The sequence below is a fragment of the Gouania willdenowi genome, chromosome 22, assembly GCF_900634775.1.
Source record: "Gouania willdenowi chromosome 22, fGouWil2.1, whole genome shotgun sequence".
Lineage (NCBI taxonomy): Eukaryota > Metazoa > Chordata > Actinopteri > Blenniiformes > Gobiesocidae > Gouania > Gouania willdenowi.
The window spans coordinates 3547858-3570548 of record NC_041065.1 but is presented as its reverse complement, the minus strand read 5'-3'; the positions used below and the strand labels follow the sequence as shown (position 1 = coordinate 3570548).

Here is a 22691-nt window from a genome sequence, read left to right as displayed (position 1 = left end):
ATAAATCCTCTGCCTCTATAGTACCATTCTGAATTGCAGTTCCTTATTTTCTATTAAAATTTTTGATATAATTTCATTGCATCATGTTGAATCGCATCATATCGCACACAATGGCATTGTGACACATTATGTAGAATTGAATCACCATCAAATTGCATCGAATCGGGAACAGGGGATCGCCAGGTGATTCAATGTATCGCCAATGTATCGTATCGCTGGCAGTGTACCGAGGTGCATGTCGAATTGTGTCAAAAACCTCGATACTGAATAAAGTATCGATACCATAAGGTGAGTATCGGATACGATACACACTTGCTAAAGGATCAACACTAACAGCACCGTGTTCATCTCTTAATATCTATGGTTCATCTCTAGTTTTTTTACCCCTCGCCTGTTTCAACTGACAACTTTATTCACTGCTGCAGACACAAACAGACACACGTGCAGCCCCTCCCCTCAGCTGCAGCTGAACACACTACCCCATCATAACACGGAGTTAACTGACGTCGGCAAGGCTGCAGCATGGCTCGTGCTGCTGCTGGGGGGCCTGCGCAACATATCAGCTGGTTAGTAAAATAAAAGAATAACGGTTAAATAGGTTAGGAATGGTTTGGCTTCAGTGTGTCACTGTATGTGAGGGAGTGAGTGTGTGTGCGGCGTGCGCTGTAGAGATCTTCGTGCTCTTCGTGGGTGGATAACCTTATAAACTGGACTCAAAACAACTCGTTACCGTCACACTGCACGTTTATTGTAAGCAGGGGAAGCTTAAAGGCAAGATGACTCAACTCTGACCTCACGTTACCATGGCTCTTAGGGACAGTCCTCAGAAGGCGATCATTACAGCGCGTGTGTGTCTGTGTTAATATTGGCAACTGTTTATATATTCTGTATCTGATAAATTCACAATTGTCAGGAATAATAAATAAATAATTGATAGTTCATTATATTAATTTAAAAAAAACTGTACAGCACTTTGGTGCTGTACTTCAGCTGAAGTTAATTTTAAAATGTGCACAAATGCACATAATTTGTTTTATAAATGTTGATATTGTTCTCTACACTTCTGTTAATAAAGGTCCCTGTGTGACATTTGGCTTTAACTAACTTTCCATATTTTAAGGGTTTGCCTCTGAAAAAAAGAAGTACAAGTAACAAGTACGCTATGCTATAATAGTTAGGGGAAACCACAATTACATCCCAGCCAAAACATCAACATATATTATTTACATTCTGGTTCAATTGTATGCATCAAAGCATCATCTCAAGGCCAGGGCAAAATAGAGATATATATTGTACATCATGATATAGCTTGAAAATAGATTTTTTTAAAGGCCATACAGCCCAGCCCTACCGTGGTATCGAAAATTATAGTTTTTTTCTGAGTATTGGTATCATGTATGAAATTTTAGTATCGTGACAACCCTAGTGTCGAATCACTGTCAGTGATGAAGATTCACATGATAACTGTCCCTCCCCGCCCCCTCGCTTCCTGAGCTAAACAACATGTGGAAGCATCTACTAAGACTTCTAACTGCCAACTCCTCACTCACTCCTAAATACAGAGCACACCAGTCCCCGCTTAACGTTGATGTGTCTGTGAAGCGCCGTCCGTTTCTGGTGAAGTGCTGCAAACAGAGAGGGAGGGGCTCTCCCTGAAAACATAGGCAGCCTTCGTCAGCCTTACCTGCTCAGAGTGTTTGAACAACACACAACACAAAGTTATGTGTTGTTGTGAACGAGACCACTGATGCCAGGGTTGAGAACCCCTGAGGTAGAGGGCTGTAGGATAGAGGCGGGATAACTAGAGGTGTGCATTCAGACTACAGAGAAGGCGTGGCCTGTATATGTGTACCAGTGAGTAGAGTGAAACTAACAGCCCTCCTAACTACCCTCCAGCCTCCCAAAAGTAGTCTTCATTCAGGCCGTGCCCTTTCACAGGAATGCTGTCAGTTCAGATACTAATATTGCACCCAAAGCAGACTTGGAGGGGGTGGGAAAAAAGCAGTTGGAGCAAATAAGGGGAGAGAGGTGGGGGGGAAAAAGGGAGATTCACACACACTTGTCAAATGCATGTGAAAAAGACACAAGTACGCAGCAGGAGGACAAAGCACTGCATGCAGATGAAAGAATGCGAGTGGAGTTAAAAAACGTAAACACTGGGGCGGTGTGTAGCTCAGTGGGTAGAGCGCCCGCCCCATGTACAGAGGCTATAGTTCCTCACCTGCAGCGGGTCCAGGTTCGATTCCCGGCCTGGGACCCTTTCCTGCGTGTCATTCCCTGCTCTCTCTGACCCCCTTTCCTGTCAAGCAACTGTCATATAAAGGCCACTAGAGCCAAAAAAATCCTTTAAAAAAAAAAAAAAAAAAAAAAAAAAAAACGTAAACACTGACGGCTCTTTGTGCATTCTTCCAGTCTGATCTAATAAAGATGCAGCGGCGTGCAGGACGTCCCCTCCGTCTCTAGCACACCATGATTTGTTTGAGTTGAACAATCATGTTGAGAAAGGGGTGGAAGGTGTCGGAAGGAACATAAAATACCTCCTCCCTTTTTATCAGAGCTATAATAAGAGTTCTGTTTGATAGAGAAGAGCTGGAAAGCTTTACACTCACAAGACCCAACAACTAAAAATAAGTCACAACTTCTGCTTGGACAGAAATACATATCAAAGCAGAAGTACGTCATGAGGTGGATCCTTTCAGCCACAAAACAGGCACTTGACCAAATTCCACAGGACACAGCGGGAGCTGTGAGTCACCACCCTGAAACTGCGGGTATTTCCCTCCACACCATTCATAGAATAGTTGGCCCATCTCTCAGAGGCCTACGACCAGCGAAAGCGGTCTATCACCAACAATGTCTGCAGGGAAGATAAGGCACCACAAACACACAAAAACCAACATCATGAGAATAAAGAGAAAGTGACGTATTTAAATGAAATTAGTGCAGCTAAGTTAAAAAAAAAAAAATTCACTTTGGTATAAAAGCATAAAATTTGGCACAGATACTCTCTAAGGGCTACTATTTTTGGAAAAAGGCATTGGCCACTCAAAAATTCAATATGGCAGCCATTTTTCAAGATGGCCACCATTGCTATTCAATGCCAAAACTGCTCGGATCGGGCCAAACGAGGTGTCAGCGGAAAGGTCTGGTCCGCCCGAGTCCGATTATGTGCATCCCGCCTGGGTAAAGTCAGGACTGAGCCCGCTAGAGGCGAGACACTCAATCGCCTCAAAAAACTTGGGAAAAATCCCAAAATGCCCCTGAACTGATGTTCAGCCGTGGTTCTCCCAGGGGAAGAGGGTTAGGAGACCCTACTATAAGAGCTAGACCCTCTGAATTGAATTCCATGGGGTGAAGCAATGCAGATGCTAAGTTGGTTATGCTACTGTTAAGTTAATTCAAGTACAGCATTTCTGCAAAATAAAAATAACAGAATACATGTAACCTGTTGTTATGCTTTGCTGTCATTTAAAACATTTTTGTTACGACTTATTTTAAAATTATATAAAATAAATGACCAGTTTTTTCAGCCACTGCTTGTTGCAGAAAAACTTAATATTGACACTAAAACATTAAAACATCTTGCAAATATCATATTTTGAGTCACTGTCAATCTTTACTTCATACAAAACTACGTTACGCCAGTTAAGTCAACTATTCATCAGCATGCATGGCTGTACACCCCTATGCCGTATGCGCGCGCACACGCTATATATATATATATATAAATAAAGGATAAAGAGATTGTGGGCCGGGCTGATTATTAATAGCGCCAATATTTTTACATGAATTTTTGACTCATATCGGCATCTGACTTTTTAAATTAATTCAAAGGCTTATTAGAGACCAATTTAAAACCGGCTTATTTTGGCTCTAATGCAGCGCACTGCTCCGTCTGCATTAGTTAATATTCTTTCTCTAGCATTGTCCCAAGAACAACACCACAGCCACAGCACAGGTAACAGCCAATCAGCAGAGAGGAGAGACAGTTCACAGAGAGCAGATATGAGGTAAGTTAAGGCAGCAGACTATCCCCAAATAATATTAACCATCCCATTCCTCTACAACCCATCTATTAGTAACATTATTGTGAGCACAATAAAGTTTTAGAAACATAAGCAGCAGCCCTGCTCGCTTGCACTTTCTCCAGACATGCTTGTTTAAACACGCTGCTCACAGAGAGGGAGAAGTTCTTTTTAAAAAGAAAAAGAACTATTATGCACTTTTGCATTGTTTACTATAGAACCAGAATTTTAATTAATAGGCTTCTTCTTCCTTTATTTATTTAATTCAAGATGTATTTTTAGTTAAATTGTATTGTTTTGAATGGTTTAGCAAGGGATTATTTTGACAATGAAAAATAAAAGGAAAACAGTATAGTTTTTTTTATAGTTTTGAACCCAAAACAAATAAAGGAATATTTATCAGTGATCATATGTCTACAGTCGCATTTTGTAAAATAAACTGTGAGAGAATCGTATCGTGAACCCAGTATCGTGAATCAAATTGTATCGAGAGTTGAGTGAATCGTTACATCCCTACTTAATCCTGCATTTTTACGTGGGTGACAGACCACATCGTACAAAAAATATATTTGTTTTAGTGGCCCCTTTAACTTTTTGCAAATCTGAAATGCTGTTTAATATTAGACAACAGTTCGTTACGACCAAGTAATTTGATTGGACAAGAGATATTCCATGAGTGCTGATACAGAGCAACAACAGCAGTGGCACTTTTTACAGACATTATCACTCCGCTGTTCAAGCATTCTAATGAATGTTTTTTCCTCCAGCTGTGGAACTATGTTTTAGCAAAGCCAAATAAATGAATAAATAAACAAATCATAATCTCTTGTCACTTAATACAGTTAACTAAATAAATGCGCTTGTAGAACTGTTGTATGTATGAAAGCAGTATCACTCTTGGGGTCGTGCTGTTGTTCTGAATATTAGCACTGATGTGATTATCTACAGACCAATCACACTAGCGCTCATATTTCAGCACAACAGCAAGATCTCTTTTGGGATATTGCTTAGTTATAAACCCAGAGATGTCCAGAAGCGTAGGTGGTGGGCGGAATGGCCTACTACTCTCTTTGTGGCCGCCTTCTACTCTTAAACATGTTCATAAATGATTCCTTACCCCTTTAGCACCAAAAGAATATCTGTAATACGACGTGAATATCTGTAAAAGTCAGGTTTTTCTATTAGCTCTGTCTGCTAGTGCATAGCATCTCTTCTTCACTGCACAGAATAGCTGCATCCCAACTGAACACTGGGTTACCAGCGCCCTCTGCTGGTCCAAACAGATATCTGGCGGCTGCAACTGAAGGAGAATAATCATTCTGTCTAAACATTTCCCCATTAATATAATAAATCTTAACATTCATAACATCACTGAATTCAACTAAATTAAATAAACATCATCTTTGAGAAAGATTCAAAAAGAAATGAGTCGCTGGTAAGAATAGTTCACAGACCAAATTTGAAAAAACTAGATTTTGAAGAGGTTTTCAATTCTTTTCTATGGAATTGAATATGTATTTTTTTAAATATTCATGATCAATATCATCATGAATTAAAAGTCTTGCGTTCAGAGTACTGGGTTACGAAAATCAGAAATGTAAGGGTATATGAAGTGTTTCCCGATCCGTTATCAGCCAGAAAACGAGTATCGGATTTTATCGAACTGCATTTAATATCTCCAATATATACCGTTTTTTTCGGACTATAGGGCGCACTTAAAATCCTTTAATTTTTCTCAAAAATCGACAGTGCGCCTTATAATCAGGTGCACCATATGTATGAAATTAATATGTCAAAATTGTCTAGTACAACTTTGATAAACTATGAAGCTGCACCACTTGATGGATTTTTGGCACTTTAGGGTTACCGTAGTCAGGCGCCTCGTGGAGTGATATGTACCTGTACTGTGCATCAATATACTGAACTGAAAGAGTGTATTGTTCTGTATTTTATGTGTTAAACCTGAACAATGTTGAGTTATTATTAATAAGTTGAATAAAGTTTGACTTATCTGACTATTTTGTTTCGCTTAATGCGTATTAATAATAATAATAATAATAATAATAATAATAATAATAACAAACCTGTGCGCCTTACAATCCGGTGCGCCTAATAGGCCGAAAAATACGGTATTGTATTATAATATCTTTATTAAATTGTAGAATACTGTAGATATTATGTTGAAACTTAAAATTAGAGCTGGGCAAAAAAATAGATTGAATCATTTTATCAAATTTGTAGACAAAAACTATTTTTATTTTGCAAATTCAAGTTTTTTAGAATATATATATATATATATATATATATATTTTTTTTTTTTTTTTTTTTTTTTAAGTACATTGAACAAAAAAAAAATCGAAGAATTTTTTTTTTTAGGCAAAATCACCCAGCCCTACTTAAAATTTATGTAACCAATTGGTTACTAATAAATGGGTCAGTTTTTCTCATACCTAATTACCTACTGTTGCTGACTATTGTTCTCTAAGTAACATCACTAGATCAAGCCTTTTCTAACACTCCACACTACAAAATAAGTAATAAAAGTATGTATGATTCGTGCTGATATCGGATCAATATCGGCCAATACTCAAGACTGCAATATTAGTATCATATCGGAAGTAAAAAGTTGTATTGGGACATCCCTAGTTTATGCAAGATATATTATGAATATTAATGTGCTTGTGCTAAATATATTATGAATATTAATGTGCATTGATACACTAAATATATTACCAAAACCAACTACACAACAAGCAAACCACACATAAATGATATTAATCATACAGATATGTTCCAGCACCAGACTGCATTCTACAGAGGACTACTAAGACACCAAGCATCCATACTACTGCTATACTATAAGTTGGTACATTTTTAACTGGAAAGAGTTAAACTGATAATGATGCTCAATTATTTGTCATCATTACCATGGATACCAGATGTCATCATGCAAACAAAAACTAGGTGAGAAAATACATCATGCTAAGAAAAGTGCTACAAAATAGCAGAAAATTACACTAATATAATGCACCAAAAGCCACCATATAGCATAATTTTTGCTAAATTTTCACCTGCTCATCTTGGCGATGTGAGGATGTCTAAATATTAGAGGTCGGCCGATATATTGACTTTTTTCACGATCGGCCACTGGCCAAAAAAAAAAAAAAAAAAAGAAATTCAAGGTAGGAAATGGAAAGGGTGGGGAAGAGTTGTTGATGTTGTAGTTGTGCATATGGTGACAAGTGTGAAGCTTAGGTATAATGGTGATGGCTGTGAACAGAGAGAAGGAGTGAATGGTCATTCATAAAACAGGTATTTAGTTTAAACTACTACTACTTGCACATTATATATTGTTGTTGTGCTTTACTGCTACTTACCTGTCCTGTACTTTTTGTTTTCCTTGGTTGTGTTTGGGTATATTTAAAGTTTAATAATTGTTAAGAGTTCTATTGGTGTATTTAATTAAATTTCTACTACATACATTTATATCATATGTGTGTTTCAATTGCCTTTCATAATCAATGTGCTTTAAAAAAAAGTATATTGGCCTCAAATATCGGCTTTAGTTATCGTCCATTGGGTGAATTTTTTTTTTTTTAATAGTTATCGGCATCGGCCTTTGAAAATCCCATATCAGTCAACCTCTACTAAATATATGAGTGAAAGCTGAGTGGGGGGGGTCATGTGCAGGTATGACCGCAGCTTGGTGTATTTACAGTGCGGCTGTAACCTGATCCTAATAGGCAATAAGGTCAACATGAACTGCTAGAGTCGTCTGTGAACACTGCACCAGGCTGAGACATGACGGGACTAATCGAGTGGAAAAGAAACACAAGGACCTTCTCCTCAGACAGAAAGAACAGTGGGTAAATGACAAAAAGCAAGGCAATTAGAGGCAACCTGCATTACAATTGTGACTACATCAAAAACTGAAAATATGAAATGGGCAACTATAAACCAGCCAATAGCACAGCAGTATCCCAAAGTCATGATTACTTCTACCTTGAATTCAGATTCAGCATCACAACATTGACAAAACTCCACTGTACCTACAACAGTCCCTCGTTACAATTACACTGTAATAAACTACTGATGGAATCTACTCAATTAATTAAAGCAAAAAATTGAAGTAGAGGTGCACCGATTTTCTGGCCGATCACAATCTTTAAAATGCCTGATCTGCCGATTCCGTTTTGGCCGATCTTCATTTTTTTTTTCTAACTGACAGCATACCCTTTGAATGTTCCAATCTTATTTTATTGTAAAACATTGAAAAATACCCATGAAACAATACAAACGTGTTTTTTTTTTTTTTTTTTTTTTTAATATAACTGTAGTCATCAAATATAAATTAAAAGATTAAAGCAGCGATTCTCAACTGGTGGTTCGGGACCCAAAAGTGGGTCGCGGACCTGTACTGGGTGGGTCACGGACAGCTTATCAAAAATAAATAAATACTTAATATGTCTTTTATTTTTAAAGAAACCTTTCTTTTGGCAGGCATGCTGTGAAAGGCATGCTGCACAGGAAAATACATAGATTTTTTTTTTTTTTAAATATATATATATATTTGTGTTTTTAACAGCTTTTTTTCAAAAAACTAAATTTGGTTAGTTGAATTCTAAAATAAAGTGGATCGTGATTTAATGTGGGTCCCAGGGTGAGACCAGTTGAGAATCCCTGGTTTAAAGAACTGCTGTCCAAAATACTAAATTATATCAGTTCCTTTCAGTTTTCACATTTTAAAAACAAATAAGACTTGTGAAACTGTTAAACTGCAGAACTGTTTCAAGCTCTTTGCTAAAAATTAAATGCAGAGCAGTATTTTGGTTTTACAAATAAAGAAAAATGCATGAAGGCTAAAGCTAACATTCCTTCATAAAATGAATGTCTGTCCAGCGGACACTCAAGCCAGAACAGCATAATTATATATTTAGCCCGTGGTAAATTTAAAATTCTTAGGTAAATTTGAGTATTTATCATTATTCTTGTTTAAATCTTTTATATTACTGTTTGTTAAAAAGTAGTTCAATAAAAATACAGCTGTTTTCACTAACCGGATGAATAATAGTGATAAAAAATAGCGATTAAGATATTGATCCAAACAATCGTGGTTAACACTTTGGCCATAATCGTGCAGCCCTACTCTGAACGCAAACCGTGCCAAATCAAGGTGATAAAATTAACAGCTATTCTCCAACCATTAGGAACCGGTGTGAAAGCACCCTTAAATAATCCTGATATTCCGTTATTGTTTATGCTTGAAAGTAGGGCTGCCAACTTTGGTCGTTTAGTCGACTAATTGGTCAATGCCATCGTGGTCGACCAGACTAAATATGTAGGGACTTTGACTTTCAATTTCAGCATTAAAAGTTATTCATTATTTGCAAAATAATAAAATTACAATGGGTGACATTTGTACAATTTTAATATTGTCGTCTACTGATATAGTTTGTAAGTAAACAGGCTTTTTTCCTGTTAACTCTCACCGCTGTCAATTAAGTATATGATGCAACGCCGCATGTGCTCAGTCCACATGCATAGCAGACGGCAGCATCAACCTGACCCTCATCACACTCATCCTGCTGTGCAGAGGATCCAGTTTTGACGAAATAAAGGATTACATTCAAGACAGAAGCATGAAATCTTTGAGTCAGCAGCTATTGTAGCCTTTTTAAATGTGTCTAGTGTTGATGTATTCAGATTTATTTGTGTTTGTAAATAACCTGTTTACAAAAAGTTGTGAATTCTTTTATTTATTTATTTTATTTATCATGATTTTTCACGTTATTGTGATAAATACCAGAAATTATCGGGATAATTTTTTTTGGTCAAAACCCATCCCTAAGGGCCACTAGTGTGTGGAAACAAAATCAGGGCAGATACCCCAGGCTCCTTCTGGCTGCAAAGCATCCATGCCCGCAGAGCACCGAGCACATCTTCTCCAAAGCGGCCTTAATGCTCATATGCGATTCATTTTTGTTCACCCGTTCACATTACCATTTAAAATGTGACCTGTATCAGAAAACTGTCATGATGAGTTCAACCACAGACCAACACTGTACTAAAACATATCAGTAAATCGAGATTCAAAATCCAATCAAACATCAAGCTAACCCAGTAGTAGTAAAGTATACAGTTCCTTTTGGCACTGTGACAGTTTAAATGTGTGCAGACAGAATCCAGGTTACTAGTGCACTGGCAGCTTTTCAATTCTCTGCATCATTTTTGAGCGTTGAACAGAAACACACAAATACACTATCAGGTGTTTTTGAACTGATGGAATAAAAAGTGAGATGGGGGTGGTGTTCATATGAGGTTAAGACTTCCAATTTGATTGACCATCCTCATGCTGTGTACATGACTCTGCATCAGGCTCAGGTTGCAGGTAATGTGGCTAGAGTGTGTATGTGTGTGTGTGTGTGTGTGGGGGGTGAGCTTTGTTATTATACCCGAGCATGTGTCACTGTTTGTGATTCATGCCATGACATCATCTGCCATTATAAGCAGTCTGTCTGGAGCAGTGTGGAGCAGAGATCAGCCTGGAGACAGTGAGCACATGTGTATTATAGCACAGCATTAGCTTAATAACATAACTGCCCAAATCATATTGATGGAATGGAAAACATTAAAATGAGATATGAGCCATTAGGAAAACAAAATAGAAGATATGATCAAATATACTGTATGTACACAACTATTTAAGACAAATACATTCATACAGACACTCCTTCACACTTGCTCACAGTTTTTGTGGCTGTTTTATTTTGACCCCACACTGACCTGACACTGTGACCCCTGCCTTCCCACAATGCACCATGCCTCCGTCTCAACCCAAAGCCTGATTAGATACACAGGGACGGTGAAGGGAGTTGTGTTTTGTTCAGGCTAGTCTTTTCTCTGGAAGAAGTCAACCCGTCTTCTACTTAAAGTGGATGCCATTGCTTTGTTAATAAAAGTATTGATTATCAGAGCACACACACAATGAAATATGACTGAAAACTATTTGATTGGTTACAAGACAAAACCCTCACTGAGATAGTTCCACATGGAAATATCCTCATACTGTATAAGAGGATTTCTGCACAACGTCTTTGTGTGAACCGATGTCCATCATCCCATGGTCCGACACGACCAATTGCACCACAAAAAAACCCCCAACAGTGAATCTCAACTTGGTTTAGACCAGTGGTTCTCAGTGTTTTCAGCCCGCGACCCCCAAAATAAAGGTTCCAGAGACCGGGGACCCCCAGTGTAGTTGAACACAGACCTGAACATTGAAGAACAGTCATGTGGAGACAGGGTCATCTATAAGGGTGAATAAACGGGAGAGATTTTTGGGGTCCATCCATAAAGTCAGTCAAATGACGGTCCATTGTTCTATGAATATGTGATAACCACATTTATTTATTCATCTGAATAATATATATATATATTAAGAAAAGGAAGTTTCTTATTATTTGCGCCATAGTCACCTTAAAGACGTAAATCCTTGTTTTAATCAGAAATAAAATGGGTTGAAAGTGACCAAAAATGGTGAAAAAGGTGGTGAAATGGCATTTTAAAAACCACAAAAATTGGTTAAAAGTTGCAAATTAGAGTGGCCAAAAACAGACAGAAAAAGGGATAAAAAGAGTTTAAAGAGTAAATATTGGCTTAAAAGTGGCAGAAATGGGGGGTACGTATGTAATGTAATTTAGAGGAGACAATTTGTTTAAACTGGCAAATATTGGGCATGACAAATCATAAATGTGGCAAAAATAAGAATGAAATATGGTGAAGAGGTTAAAAGTGAGGGAAAGTGGTGGAAAGGGTTTATAAAAAATGTGCAGAAAAGACATTGAAATTTGATGGAGAAGTGGCAGAAATGGAAGTAATGTAGCAAAATGCATTAAAAGGAGCAAATATATGGCAAGAAAAAGTGATTAAAATAGTTAAAATATGCTAAGTTTGGTATAATTGCAGAGAAAGGGTAAAAATATGCAAAAATTGTCTCAAACTGTTCAAAAAATATTCTTAGTTTTCTTAAAGCATCTCCCAGTGTCTCGTCACCCCAAGGTTGAGAACCCCTAGTTCAGAAAACATCAAAAAGGCTAGAGCTGCAATTGAAAGAACAACATTTCTGACCAATGTGACCATTTACTTCTGAGCTATGGTTAAAAAAAAAAACTTAACTGATTGTAATAAGTTACAAACCCCAGCTCCTGTTCTGATAAGTGAACAGCTGTGATTAAACAGCGCGTCACCGTCTGTCAGAACCATAACAAACATCTCTTACGTCAATCGGTGACTGCTTTTCCCTCAGGCACATGATGAGAGACTTGAAATAAGAAACTGTGGCACGGCATCACAGACCCCCATCCTTGTTTTTCAGTTTTATCCCACACATTGCATCAGCTCTGCTATGCAGATGGAATTATAGTTCTGTGTAATCAATAAACATCCATCAATTACATGGATGAATCAATAACTGGTTGTCATCGTAGACACATTAAAACGTATTACACCAACGATCACAATTTAAATCCCTATAATTGTTTTCACACGTAGCACCAATTCTACAGTCAGAGGACAACAATCCATCCATCCATTTTCAGACCTGTTTTTCAGGGTCACGGGGGTCTGCTGGTGCCTATCTACGCTCAAGAGGAAAACAAGTATTAACTAAAAGTATGAACTATTTTACATAAAATAGTCTATAATCATGCTTGATGTGCACGCACGCACGCTTCCCTCTTATGAGGGAATCTTCTATGAATTAATTAGACACAAACAAGTAAACAACATTTAATGGCAAATGCATTTATATTTTATTTGACTAAAGTCCAACCGACACTTCAGTTTAAATTAACCAGATGTTAACTTATCTGCTCTCAATTTCAATAATCAATTTTTAATAAAAAAAAAAATACATATTAGGTTTGCCCAACTTTTCTGCTTGTTTTTAATACATCAAAACAACAATATTGTAAAAAATAAAGTACAGCTGAGATCTGATCAGGTTTAATGAGCAGCGGTTGACCCTGATACTTTTCCTTTTAACTTGATGGCTATCATGAGGCTAACGCTAATGAGCTAATGCTACATGCTACAGTGAACGCTGTCAGAAGGGCCTGGTAGTGGACGGTGGACACGGTGAGCGACTCCTTTAGAATATTTCCATCTGTGTTTAAGCCAAAGTCTTTTCCACACACCGGACCCCAAAGGTGGATTATTGATCCATTTGTCCTTTTCCGGTCCTCCTCCATCACATGTTTAGTTGTCTGAAGGCGCGTGGCGATGACGTCACGGACAGTAAAGTCTTTATTATTAAAAGAGCTTTAGAACACATCCATATAAAGCTGCTGTGCTTGCATCCAATGTGTTATTTCCTTACATCCATACAATCGATTGTTAGCTTTTAAAACAATTCTAGATTGACTAATGTCATCAGGAAGGACAACTTGCCGAGCACAGATCGATGTAGTTGGATCGTAGGAATATATATCCATTCATTGATCTAATGGATCAATCGTTACACACTTAGTATTAGCCCTGTCCTATTGCCATTTCCACCTGATTTGTTTTTAATTAAATAAATGAAAAAATAAATAGTGGTGTCCCGGTCCGATATTGATATCGGTCCGATATCAGACAGAAAACAAATACAGGATTTTATCGGACTGCATCTAAAATCTTCAATGTATATTATATTATATTTATTCAATTGTAGAATACTGTAGATATTATGTTGAAGGTTAAAATGTATGCAACTAATTGGTTAATAATAAATGGGTCAGTTTTTCTGATCTCTACTGTTGCTGACTATTGTTCTCTGTTTGAGTAACATCACATGATCAAGCCTTTTCTAACATTACACACTACAAAATAAGTAATAAAAGTATGTATGATTCATGCTGGTATCGGCCAATGCCCAAGGCTGCAATGTCGGTATCGTATCGTATGTGAAAAAGTTGCATCGGCCATCCCTACAAATAAATAACACATTTTAAAAATAAAGAAAATTTCCATTTTAATGTCAAGAGGCAAACTCGCCGTCAGTTTTCCGTAACCACAGATAATGGGAGTCCCGGCACTCGACCACAGTTAAGACATTAAAAATGTATGTTGCTGTGTTTTTCTTTTCAGGTTAAAGCGATACCAAAGCCATCCTATGACTGCACTAAAGCTGAATAACAACACTTTTTAAGAGGTGTCTTTGGATTCATTTAAGGTGCTTTCACATATGATGAATCTGCAACATTGTTGGTCTGGTCTGCTTTCACACTACTCTTTGCAAGGTACCAAACTTTCTGAACAACGTCACACGGGCTATTAAACAGAATATTTCCGCCTCCAGTAAAAACAAAAACAGCACTTCTGTCAGAAAAATACATTTTCCAAAGGAAATCCTAAAATAAACCCCCAGAAATGTAATTAATAATGATCCAAAATAACCCATAATCACAATGACTGTGGAAATGTTTGTGCCGTGTATGTATGTGTGCTGCTGCAGGACAGAGGAGCGCTGGGTACGTGTGCGCGTGCTCGTTGCCGTGATGACAGTTTGTGTGACTGTGTGCTGCTGCCCTGTCACTGACTGAGTTACGCCGTTATATCCTATATTTGGTCCCTCTTCCTATATTTTCCAAAGGGAATCCTAAAACAAACCCCCCAGAAATGTCATTAATAATAATTCAAAATAACCCTTAATCACATGAATCCAAAACCTGCAATAATGCGCTATATAAACACAGATGAAGCTACTCCGTCAGCGCTCAGAAGCATGCGTGAAGATGTGAGAATGTATGAGCAGGTGAAACATAGAGGAGTCAGGTGTGTGGTCTTGACTGACTTTGTGAACAGTTTGAGGAAGAGAGAGAAGTGGTAATAAATGAATGATGTGTGAGTAATGCAGAAGGAGAGGAAATGTTTGTGACATGTTTGTTTATGTGCTGACAAAGCGGGTCTGAAAATGGATGGATGGATATTTGTTTGTGTGCATCCTGCTGGAGCGATTGGTGTGCACGGATGGAGTAGCTCCACCAAGGGCTTGAGACTGCAAAATGGTCGCATATGCAAGTATATTTTCAGTGTGTGCGAGTAAAAATTTTATCTGTCGCACCCGTGCGAGTGCGTATGGGTGACCTTATTATGGACGGAGTGGCTGAGCGCTTCGTCGTGCATCTTTCTCTCTCTCCTAAATCAAACATTATTCTATATAATTTTAACTCTATATAATTTAATCCACTGTATTGTCTTCATTGAGAAGGTATTTTTGGTATTTTTAACCTGTTGTTATGCTTTGCTGTTATTTAAAAAATAACCCCCCGTTCAAAAAAAGGGTGCGACCAAATTCAGTGCCACCATTGGAAAAGTTAGTGTAGAGCCCTGTGTGTTAGATATATTATGAATATTAATGTGCTTGTGTTAGATATATTATGAATATTAATGTACATTGATAGAACTAAATATATTATTAAAACCAACAACAAACAAACCACACAAACATGATATTAATCATACAGATATGTTCCAGTACCAGACAGCATTCTACAGAGGACTACTAAGAGACCAAGCACCCATGCTACTGCTATACTATAAATTGGTACATTTTTAACTGCAAAGAGGTAAACTGATAATGATGCTTAATTCTCATCATTACCATGGATACCAGATTTCAACTTGTAAATGCATCGTGCAAGGAAAAACTAGGTGAGAAAATACATCACGCTAAGAAAAGTAATACAAAAAAGACAGATAGCCACAATTTCACTAATATAATGCACCAAAAGCCACCATAAAGCATCATTTTTGCAAAATTTTCCAGGGGGGAGGCATGACTCCCCACCCCCCTTCTTGGCGCGCAGTGGCTGCAACTCGCCGTGAGTTTTAGCCTTCTCCTTTTTTTAAGCCTCCTGATATTTTTTCTCAGGACATTTCTGAGTACAGTAAGGAATTTATTTTGTATAGCGCTTTTCGAGACACTGAAACACCTTTTAAAATATTTTTAAGAGCCTCATTACGGTCTGGGAGCACAGAGGAAGACAGTTTTCTTTTGCTGCAAGACTGAAGCGGCTTTGAGGCAACTTCTCCTATATGGCGCTATTTCATATGAGAAGCTGTCGATCTGTAAAATATGACACAAATCCAAAAAAGTAGAGGAGGACTGAAGGTTGCAGTTTCAAAAACTAAAGATATTTTAATATAATCTGAAATCTTGGGACTGCAATTTCCAATGATCACAGACAAAGTAAATACAACACGGAAAATGACATCTTGAAAGAGAAAAAGCAATCTAAACATGGTTTTTTTTCCCTCTTTATTTTTTAAAATCAGGCTTCACACGCATGTTGGGAAAATATTACACTTTTACACACTATTTGTTTAAAAAAAAAAAAAAAAAAAAAAAAAAAGAGTGAATGATTTAGTAATCGAGTAATCCATCAATTTTATCATCAATTAATCATATGAGGGAATTTAAACGTTTTGTTTCTTGTACTCATTCCACAAAATAAAAAAGACGAATAGAACAAAAACTCACATGACCTTTGAAACAGGTATTACTTCAATAAAGGCCTACAGAGCAACATTGCTTAAATAAACAACTACAGTGTTCCACCAAACCCCAACATTAATTAATGAACAATAACATTTTATAGTTTAGGATTAAACTTAAAAAGTAAGACAGAATCAATTAAATGTGACAACAAATAAAACTTCTGTAAATATGAAGCAAAATAAGAACATTTCTGTATTTTGTAAGTAATATTTATATTTATTTCTTTGTTGTTATTCATTTTTAAACAATTAGTGTCCGTTTTTCTGTACTAATTTTATATATCAACATATATGAATTTTGAATCTTTTTAAATTGCAAGATACAGGTGATGGTTGTTTTAATTTTTCATGAAATTTACCAAAAAAAGGTATGTTTTAGACCCAAATTAATTTACAGGTATATCTGCCTTAATTAAGAAGGAAAGTGTTTAGCAAAGATCAAGACCAAGTCCACTGTGTAAAATAGATCCTCTAGTCAAGCTACTCAGTGCTAGACGAAGAAATGCTAATCATGTTTTACAATAAATTCAGCGCACAGTGCTATCTTTATTTTAACTTTGTGTTCAGTATGTACTGTGTAATGATCCAACACTTGAGGTTACTTAAGGGCCCTATAAAATATTAAAAAATTATTTTTTTCCACATTTTGTTTTATTTTTTTCCAAATTCCTTTTTTTCCACTTTAATTTTTTTAATTCCATTTTTTTTTAAAGAAATATCTATCATTTTTTAAAGAAAATATTAGTTTTTATCTCCTGTGAGGAAACAAAATAACTACTAATAAATAAAATAAAAAAAAACTCAAACAAAAATGTAAGTCAAAAATAAAGTACACACAATTAAAAGGTAGATATTAGTTGTAGTGTCATGGATTATTCTGACTGCTCCTTTTTAATTATTTATATGTCATAAAGATGCATGAGAACAGCATTAATGTCACCTGATTTCCTCTCAGGGATCAATGGTTCATTGAATCTGATCAGGTTTATTGATTAAGTTCTGATCAATTTAGTTTAAATTAACCTAATTTAAATGATCCTATCTTCTGTGTAATGTGGATTTTGACGTTGACTAGATGTCAACTTTTACTTTTGTCCCCCATAGTCAGGACGAAAGTAACACCATGCAATACACTGAAGTTAACAAAACAATGTTCTGGCTAATAAGCCATGCACTTTCTAAATAAAAAAAAAAATTACATTTTTCATTGCTTAATCAAAAAAAAATCAATTAGGTATAAACTTTGTGTTCATTAGTTATTTTTTATTAATTCATTATTTCAACATGCATTTTACTGTAGCTCTGATGAGATGTTAGAATGTAACATTCTAGTAACGTTGCTCCAACTGACTTTTATTTTGTAAACCGGAAGTTCCCACTGAAAGGGTTGTACTTGAGGTAGCTAGCTGACTGTGAATGAGTACTTACGAGACATGGTCAAAAAGCTGGAATTAAAAGAACTAAAATACAACACGGACTGAGTTATTCTTAGTTAACCAGGCAAAACAGTTCTAACACTTAGCAGGGGAAGATGATTAAAGCTGATCACGTTCTCACAGAGCGCCGCTGCACTACACGAAACATGGACGGAGCATCACAGGCACAGCCAAGGTAACGGGCACTAGAGGTTCTGTAGTTAGGAGTCAGTGATGGTTTGCGTTGTTTTAGAGGGTTTTTGTGGTGGTTTAAGATGAGTTTAATGCAGCTAGGACAGGAGGAGAGAGGGCGGTGCACCTAATAAGTGGTCCCCGGAAACATTTCCCCATAAAAAAACGTTCTTTGCACCACGGTGACGGTGTTTCATGCCGATTTTGTCCATTTCCGCGTTTAAACGTTTTTATTGGTCGATTCCGTCCGCGATTCCGTTAACGCGTATTTTATAGGGCCCTAGTTACTGTCTTTTTCTTTTAATAAGGGCAATGTCAATGATGTGCACTTTATTGGCTCCCATAGGTTTATAAAAGTGCTCGGATTGGCCGAAAGTGGCTTCAGCGGAAAACCCTGGTCCCGCCTTTAGTCCATATGTGTAATATTAATACTATAAACACTATCTCTGGATTAAAATGACAAGCGCTGACAGGTTGGAAATATCAACAGAGTGAACGAGCTTGTTGACGTTTGAATCCCTCTCGACCTATGACCCCTCCAGGTCACGCATGCGCAGTTCCAGAGTGTGAAAAGGCTTATTTTTGGAAAATCTGAGTCTCTAAAAATCTGATGTTGAAAAACTTGGCCTCAATTTCCAGATTTACATGAAACGCTCACTGCATTGGAGATAAGCAGAAAGAAAATGTGATGCGCTCATGGTGAGTTAGGGATATCAAAATCTAGAGACCACAGAGAAAGTAAATCTGCTGGGAACAGGCAAAACATGATGATGCAAGAAAAGGGAAAGAGAGAAGACAATGACCGAAAAGGAACTGATGCATTTTAGACTTGCTGACAAAGGAAATTAAAAATAAAATGTTTCCCATTCAAAGAGTTTCAGATTTGCAAGAATAAATGTTCCCAAGGAGGAGGATGGTCAGTGGTGACATTGGGGTCAGGGCAGCTTTTCTGATGCACAATCTACTGTTTACACACTGTAATCAATCAAGCTTAACAACACAAGTACAGGGTTTTCTCCAGCTCTGTTGAGCATAGGGGACCCCGACGTTGTAATTTGTCTCCCCTACGGAGCGATGGTGCCCCCTACGCTCCGTTTTCAGCAACGTAGACCAGATTTTCTGTTGTTTTTTCCTTTTTTAATTGTTACTGTTGTATTAATTGTTGCACACATGGAAACAACAGGCATGCACGAGTAGTTTTAACTCTCTTTTTAATCTGAATAACCCAGAAACACATACATCAGCTGCACCGTCTATTTAATACAAGCAATTTTCTCGGATGCTCCCCTCTTTACCTGAGGAACCCGAAGACCCCTGCAGCCACTTAGACGGATTATTCTACATGCATGCGCAGGGCTCTATACAAACTTTTCTAGTGGTGGCACCCTTTTCTTTTAAGATATGTGTGTTTTAACAGGCTTTTTTTGAAAAACTAAATGTGGTTGCTTGAATTGTAAAAAAAAGTGGGTCCCAGAGTGAGACCAGTAGAGAACTCCTGATTTAGATCAAGCGATGAGCTGAGCTCCTCTTCTGCAGCAGCTGTGAGCATGCATGTGTGTGAGACCGAGAAAGGCGGAGCCGTCAGGGAGGTTACATTCAAAATCATGCTAGCTTTCAAAAATCGCCTACCCTACCTTTAAGACATTACAGCCGATCACATTAATTATATAAAATGCTAAATTATCGGCCGATCTGATATAGCTGATCAGATTGGTGTAAAGCCTAACCATAACTATGCTAATATTTGCTCTATCGGATAAATTTTGTTTTGACAAAATTGTCAGATGCAGCAGACGGAAGAGAACAAAGTCCAAGATGGATTAAAAGAGACCAAATAATGGTGGATTTAATTAAAAAAATATCAGCAGAAAGAACCTCCTGGATGATAAAACCTCCATGCAAATTCAGAGAGGGATTTGAAAATGAAGGAGCCACTGGCAGAAACTTAGCCAATAGGAAGTTAAGGTAAGGGTGTGCGATCTGACAATATTAGATCGTTAAGGATTAAAACATTTGTCATATGTCTTTGGCACATCCAACGTTTTTTTTCTCTGCAGCAGCTATAAAACAGACAGAAAAAAAGCCACAATTACACTAATATAATGCACCAAAAGCCACCATATAGCATCATTTTAGCAAAATATTCCAAGGGGAATGCCCCCCAACTCCCAACTCCCTTAGTTGTCGTGCGCCATTGGCAGCGGTGTTGCCGCAGTGATTTCTCGCCACGAGTTTTAGCCTACTACCTTTTTTTCAAGACATGACTGGTAGTCCGTGTCCTCTTTTAGGCAAATCAAAATATGGTCACCCCAATCAACACGTATTTAATGCACTAAAGCAGTGTTTACCAAAGTTGATTGCCCCATGTAACCCTTAGCCTTTCTTTCTTATCACAAGTAGCCCTTAGCTCATGTTATATATTATTAAAAGTGTCGATTCATACAATTGCAGTACGGACAACCCCGATGCTATTGGTACATCTACCGAAGTCCACGTTCTTAGCGTCTTAGGGTTAGGTTTAGGTTTAATCTTAGTCGAGTGACCTAGACTGGCAAATGACCGATCTTATCACGCGACCTAAACTGGCCAATGAGGGGCGCTGCGTACGGATAGAATGTCGGTATATTAAAGCAACCGTACAATAGCCAATGCCTACATTTTGTGTGTCTGCAGGCTCGTCTGAACTCTTTCCTGTGTCTCGTTCAACATTTTGCTTTAATTTAGGACTTTTTTATTCATTCATTTCTGATGTTTTGCTGGTTTAAATAAAATTGAACTTCACCTTTTGGTGTATTTAAGTGTATTAAGAATTGTGCCACAAATTATTATTGATGGATGAAAAAAAAAAAAAAAAAAAGGTTTCTATGTATCTCCTGAGACGTGTCCAAGTACCCCAGTTTGAGAACCACTGCACTAAAGTAATCTAAACTTCACAACCACAGAAAGCAAGAACAAATGTTTTACAGCTCCAAAGTTGTAAAACCTTTACTAAATAATATGATTATACTTAGAAGTTCACATTTGTTTGACTTGTCAATAACTGATGTTTTCAAACAGCACGTCACTGAACATTTCAGTCAGTTTAAGGAGGGAGTTATGGGAGTGATCCGTACCTTTCGTAAGGCTTGCACGAAGAGGCCTCTCCATTTGTGACTGTTCTCGTCACTGGAAAAGTCGTATATCTGCTGGGGCTGCATTGCTGTGGCGGCTCCTGGCGTTGCCGTGATCCGGGCTGAACTGTCAGCATCGGCCCGAATAGATAGTCCTTATGGGTGGGTCAGTGCAGGGTAGCGCGGGGGGAAAGTCACTTAAAAAACACACTGCTACCAAAATGCACAGCTATTCACGGATTTAGTCGCTCTACAGACCCAAAAACAAGCTACATAAAAACACGAGCACATGTAGCAATATGGTTAAGTGGCTAAATCGGTGGCTAACGTGTCTAGCTAGCTCACTGCAGCTGCTATAAACATGGAGCTGCAGCTAACCAACAGGCTAACTGCTAATAACAGTGCTGCTAAGTGCTAGCTCACTGCTGCTGTTCCATCTTAGGGTCAGCGGCTAGGTGACGAGCTAAATGCTAATAACAACGCTACTAAGAGTTATATTAACTACTTGGCGTTTGTTGAAAAGCTTAACAGAGACACGTTTGGTTAAATTAAAAGTCAAGATGAAGTAATCCGGTTCGTCTCCAGCTAGTTTGAGCCGAGAAATAGGTTTGGTGCTGCCCAGACACCTGTAACGTTAGCAGGCTAGCGTTAGCTGCCGTGCTAACTGGTGCTACAGGCTGGCCTCGATGCGCTCCGCTCCTCCGTGCTGAACACGACCCGTTCAGCCACAAACAAGGCACATTTCTCCGTCCAGGCTCGCTCCACCTCCGTACATCTCCTGGGACAGGGTGTTAAATCAGACAAATCCCCCGCAAACAGCAGCCGACGATAACCATCGTTCCCGGTTTGTAGCGAGGGGCAGCCGGGTGTTTTGGGTTTGACTAGCGGAGGATGTTCGTTCCGAGTCAGTCCGCTGTCTGTGCGTCCTGTCAGCCACGCACAGCACGGCAGGGCCCGCCTCGTTTTATTGGGCTGACAAAAACAAGGCTGGACCTCAGAACGATTCCAGCACGGACGATACGAACAGACAACACAACAAACGATACGAACAGACAACACAACAAACGATACGATCAGACAACACAACAAATGATACGAACAGACAACACAACAAACGATACGATCAGACAACACAACAAACGATACGAACAGACAACACAACAAACGATACGATCAGACAACACAACAAACGATACGAACAGACAACACAACAAACGATACGAACAGACAACACAACAAACAAAAGCTTTTTAAGTCATATAGCGTTAGTAAATATAAGAAAGAAGAGCAACAATTTTACCTCTGACAGCAATAATATATAATATGTGTATAATGTTACAAAATATATTAATACTTAATAAAAGTTATATAATGTGATACAGAATATTATCAATTTAAATATCGCCACA

General features: G+C 37.9%; 1 protein-coding gene across 1 annotated transcript in view; it reads right to left on the bottom strand.

The window, feature by feature from the left end:
- sos2 (son of sevenless homolog 2 (Drosophila)) overlaps positions 1–22414 on the bottom strand; it is a 49861-nt gene extending 27447 nt beyond the window's left edge. The window contains 1 exon segment of the mRNA XM_028437638.1: positions 21286–22414. Coding sequence (XP_028293439.1) covers positions 21286–21369 — 84 coding nt within the window. The 5' untranslated portion in view covers positions 21370–22414.
- Between the last annotated feature and the right edge of the window lie 277 nt (positions 22415–22691).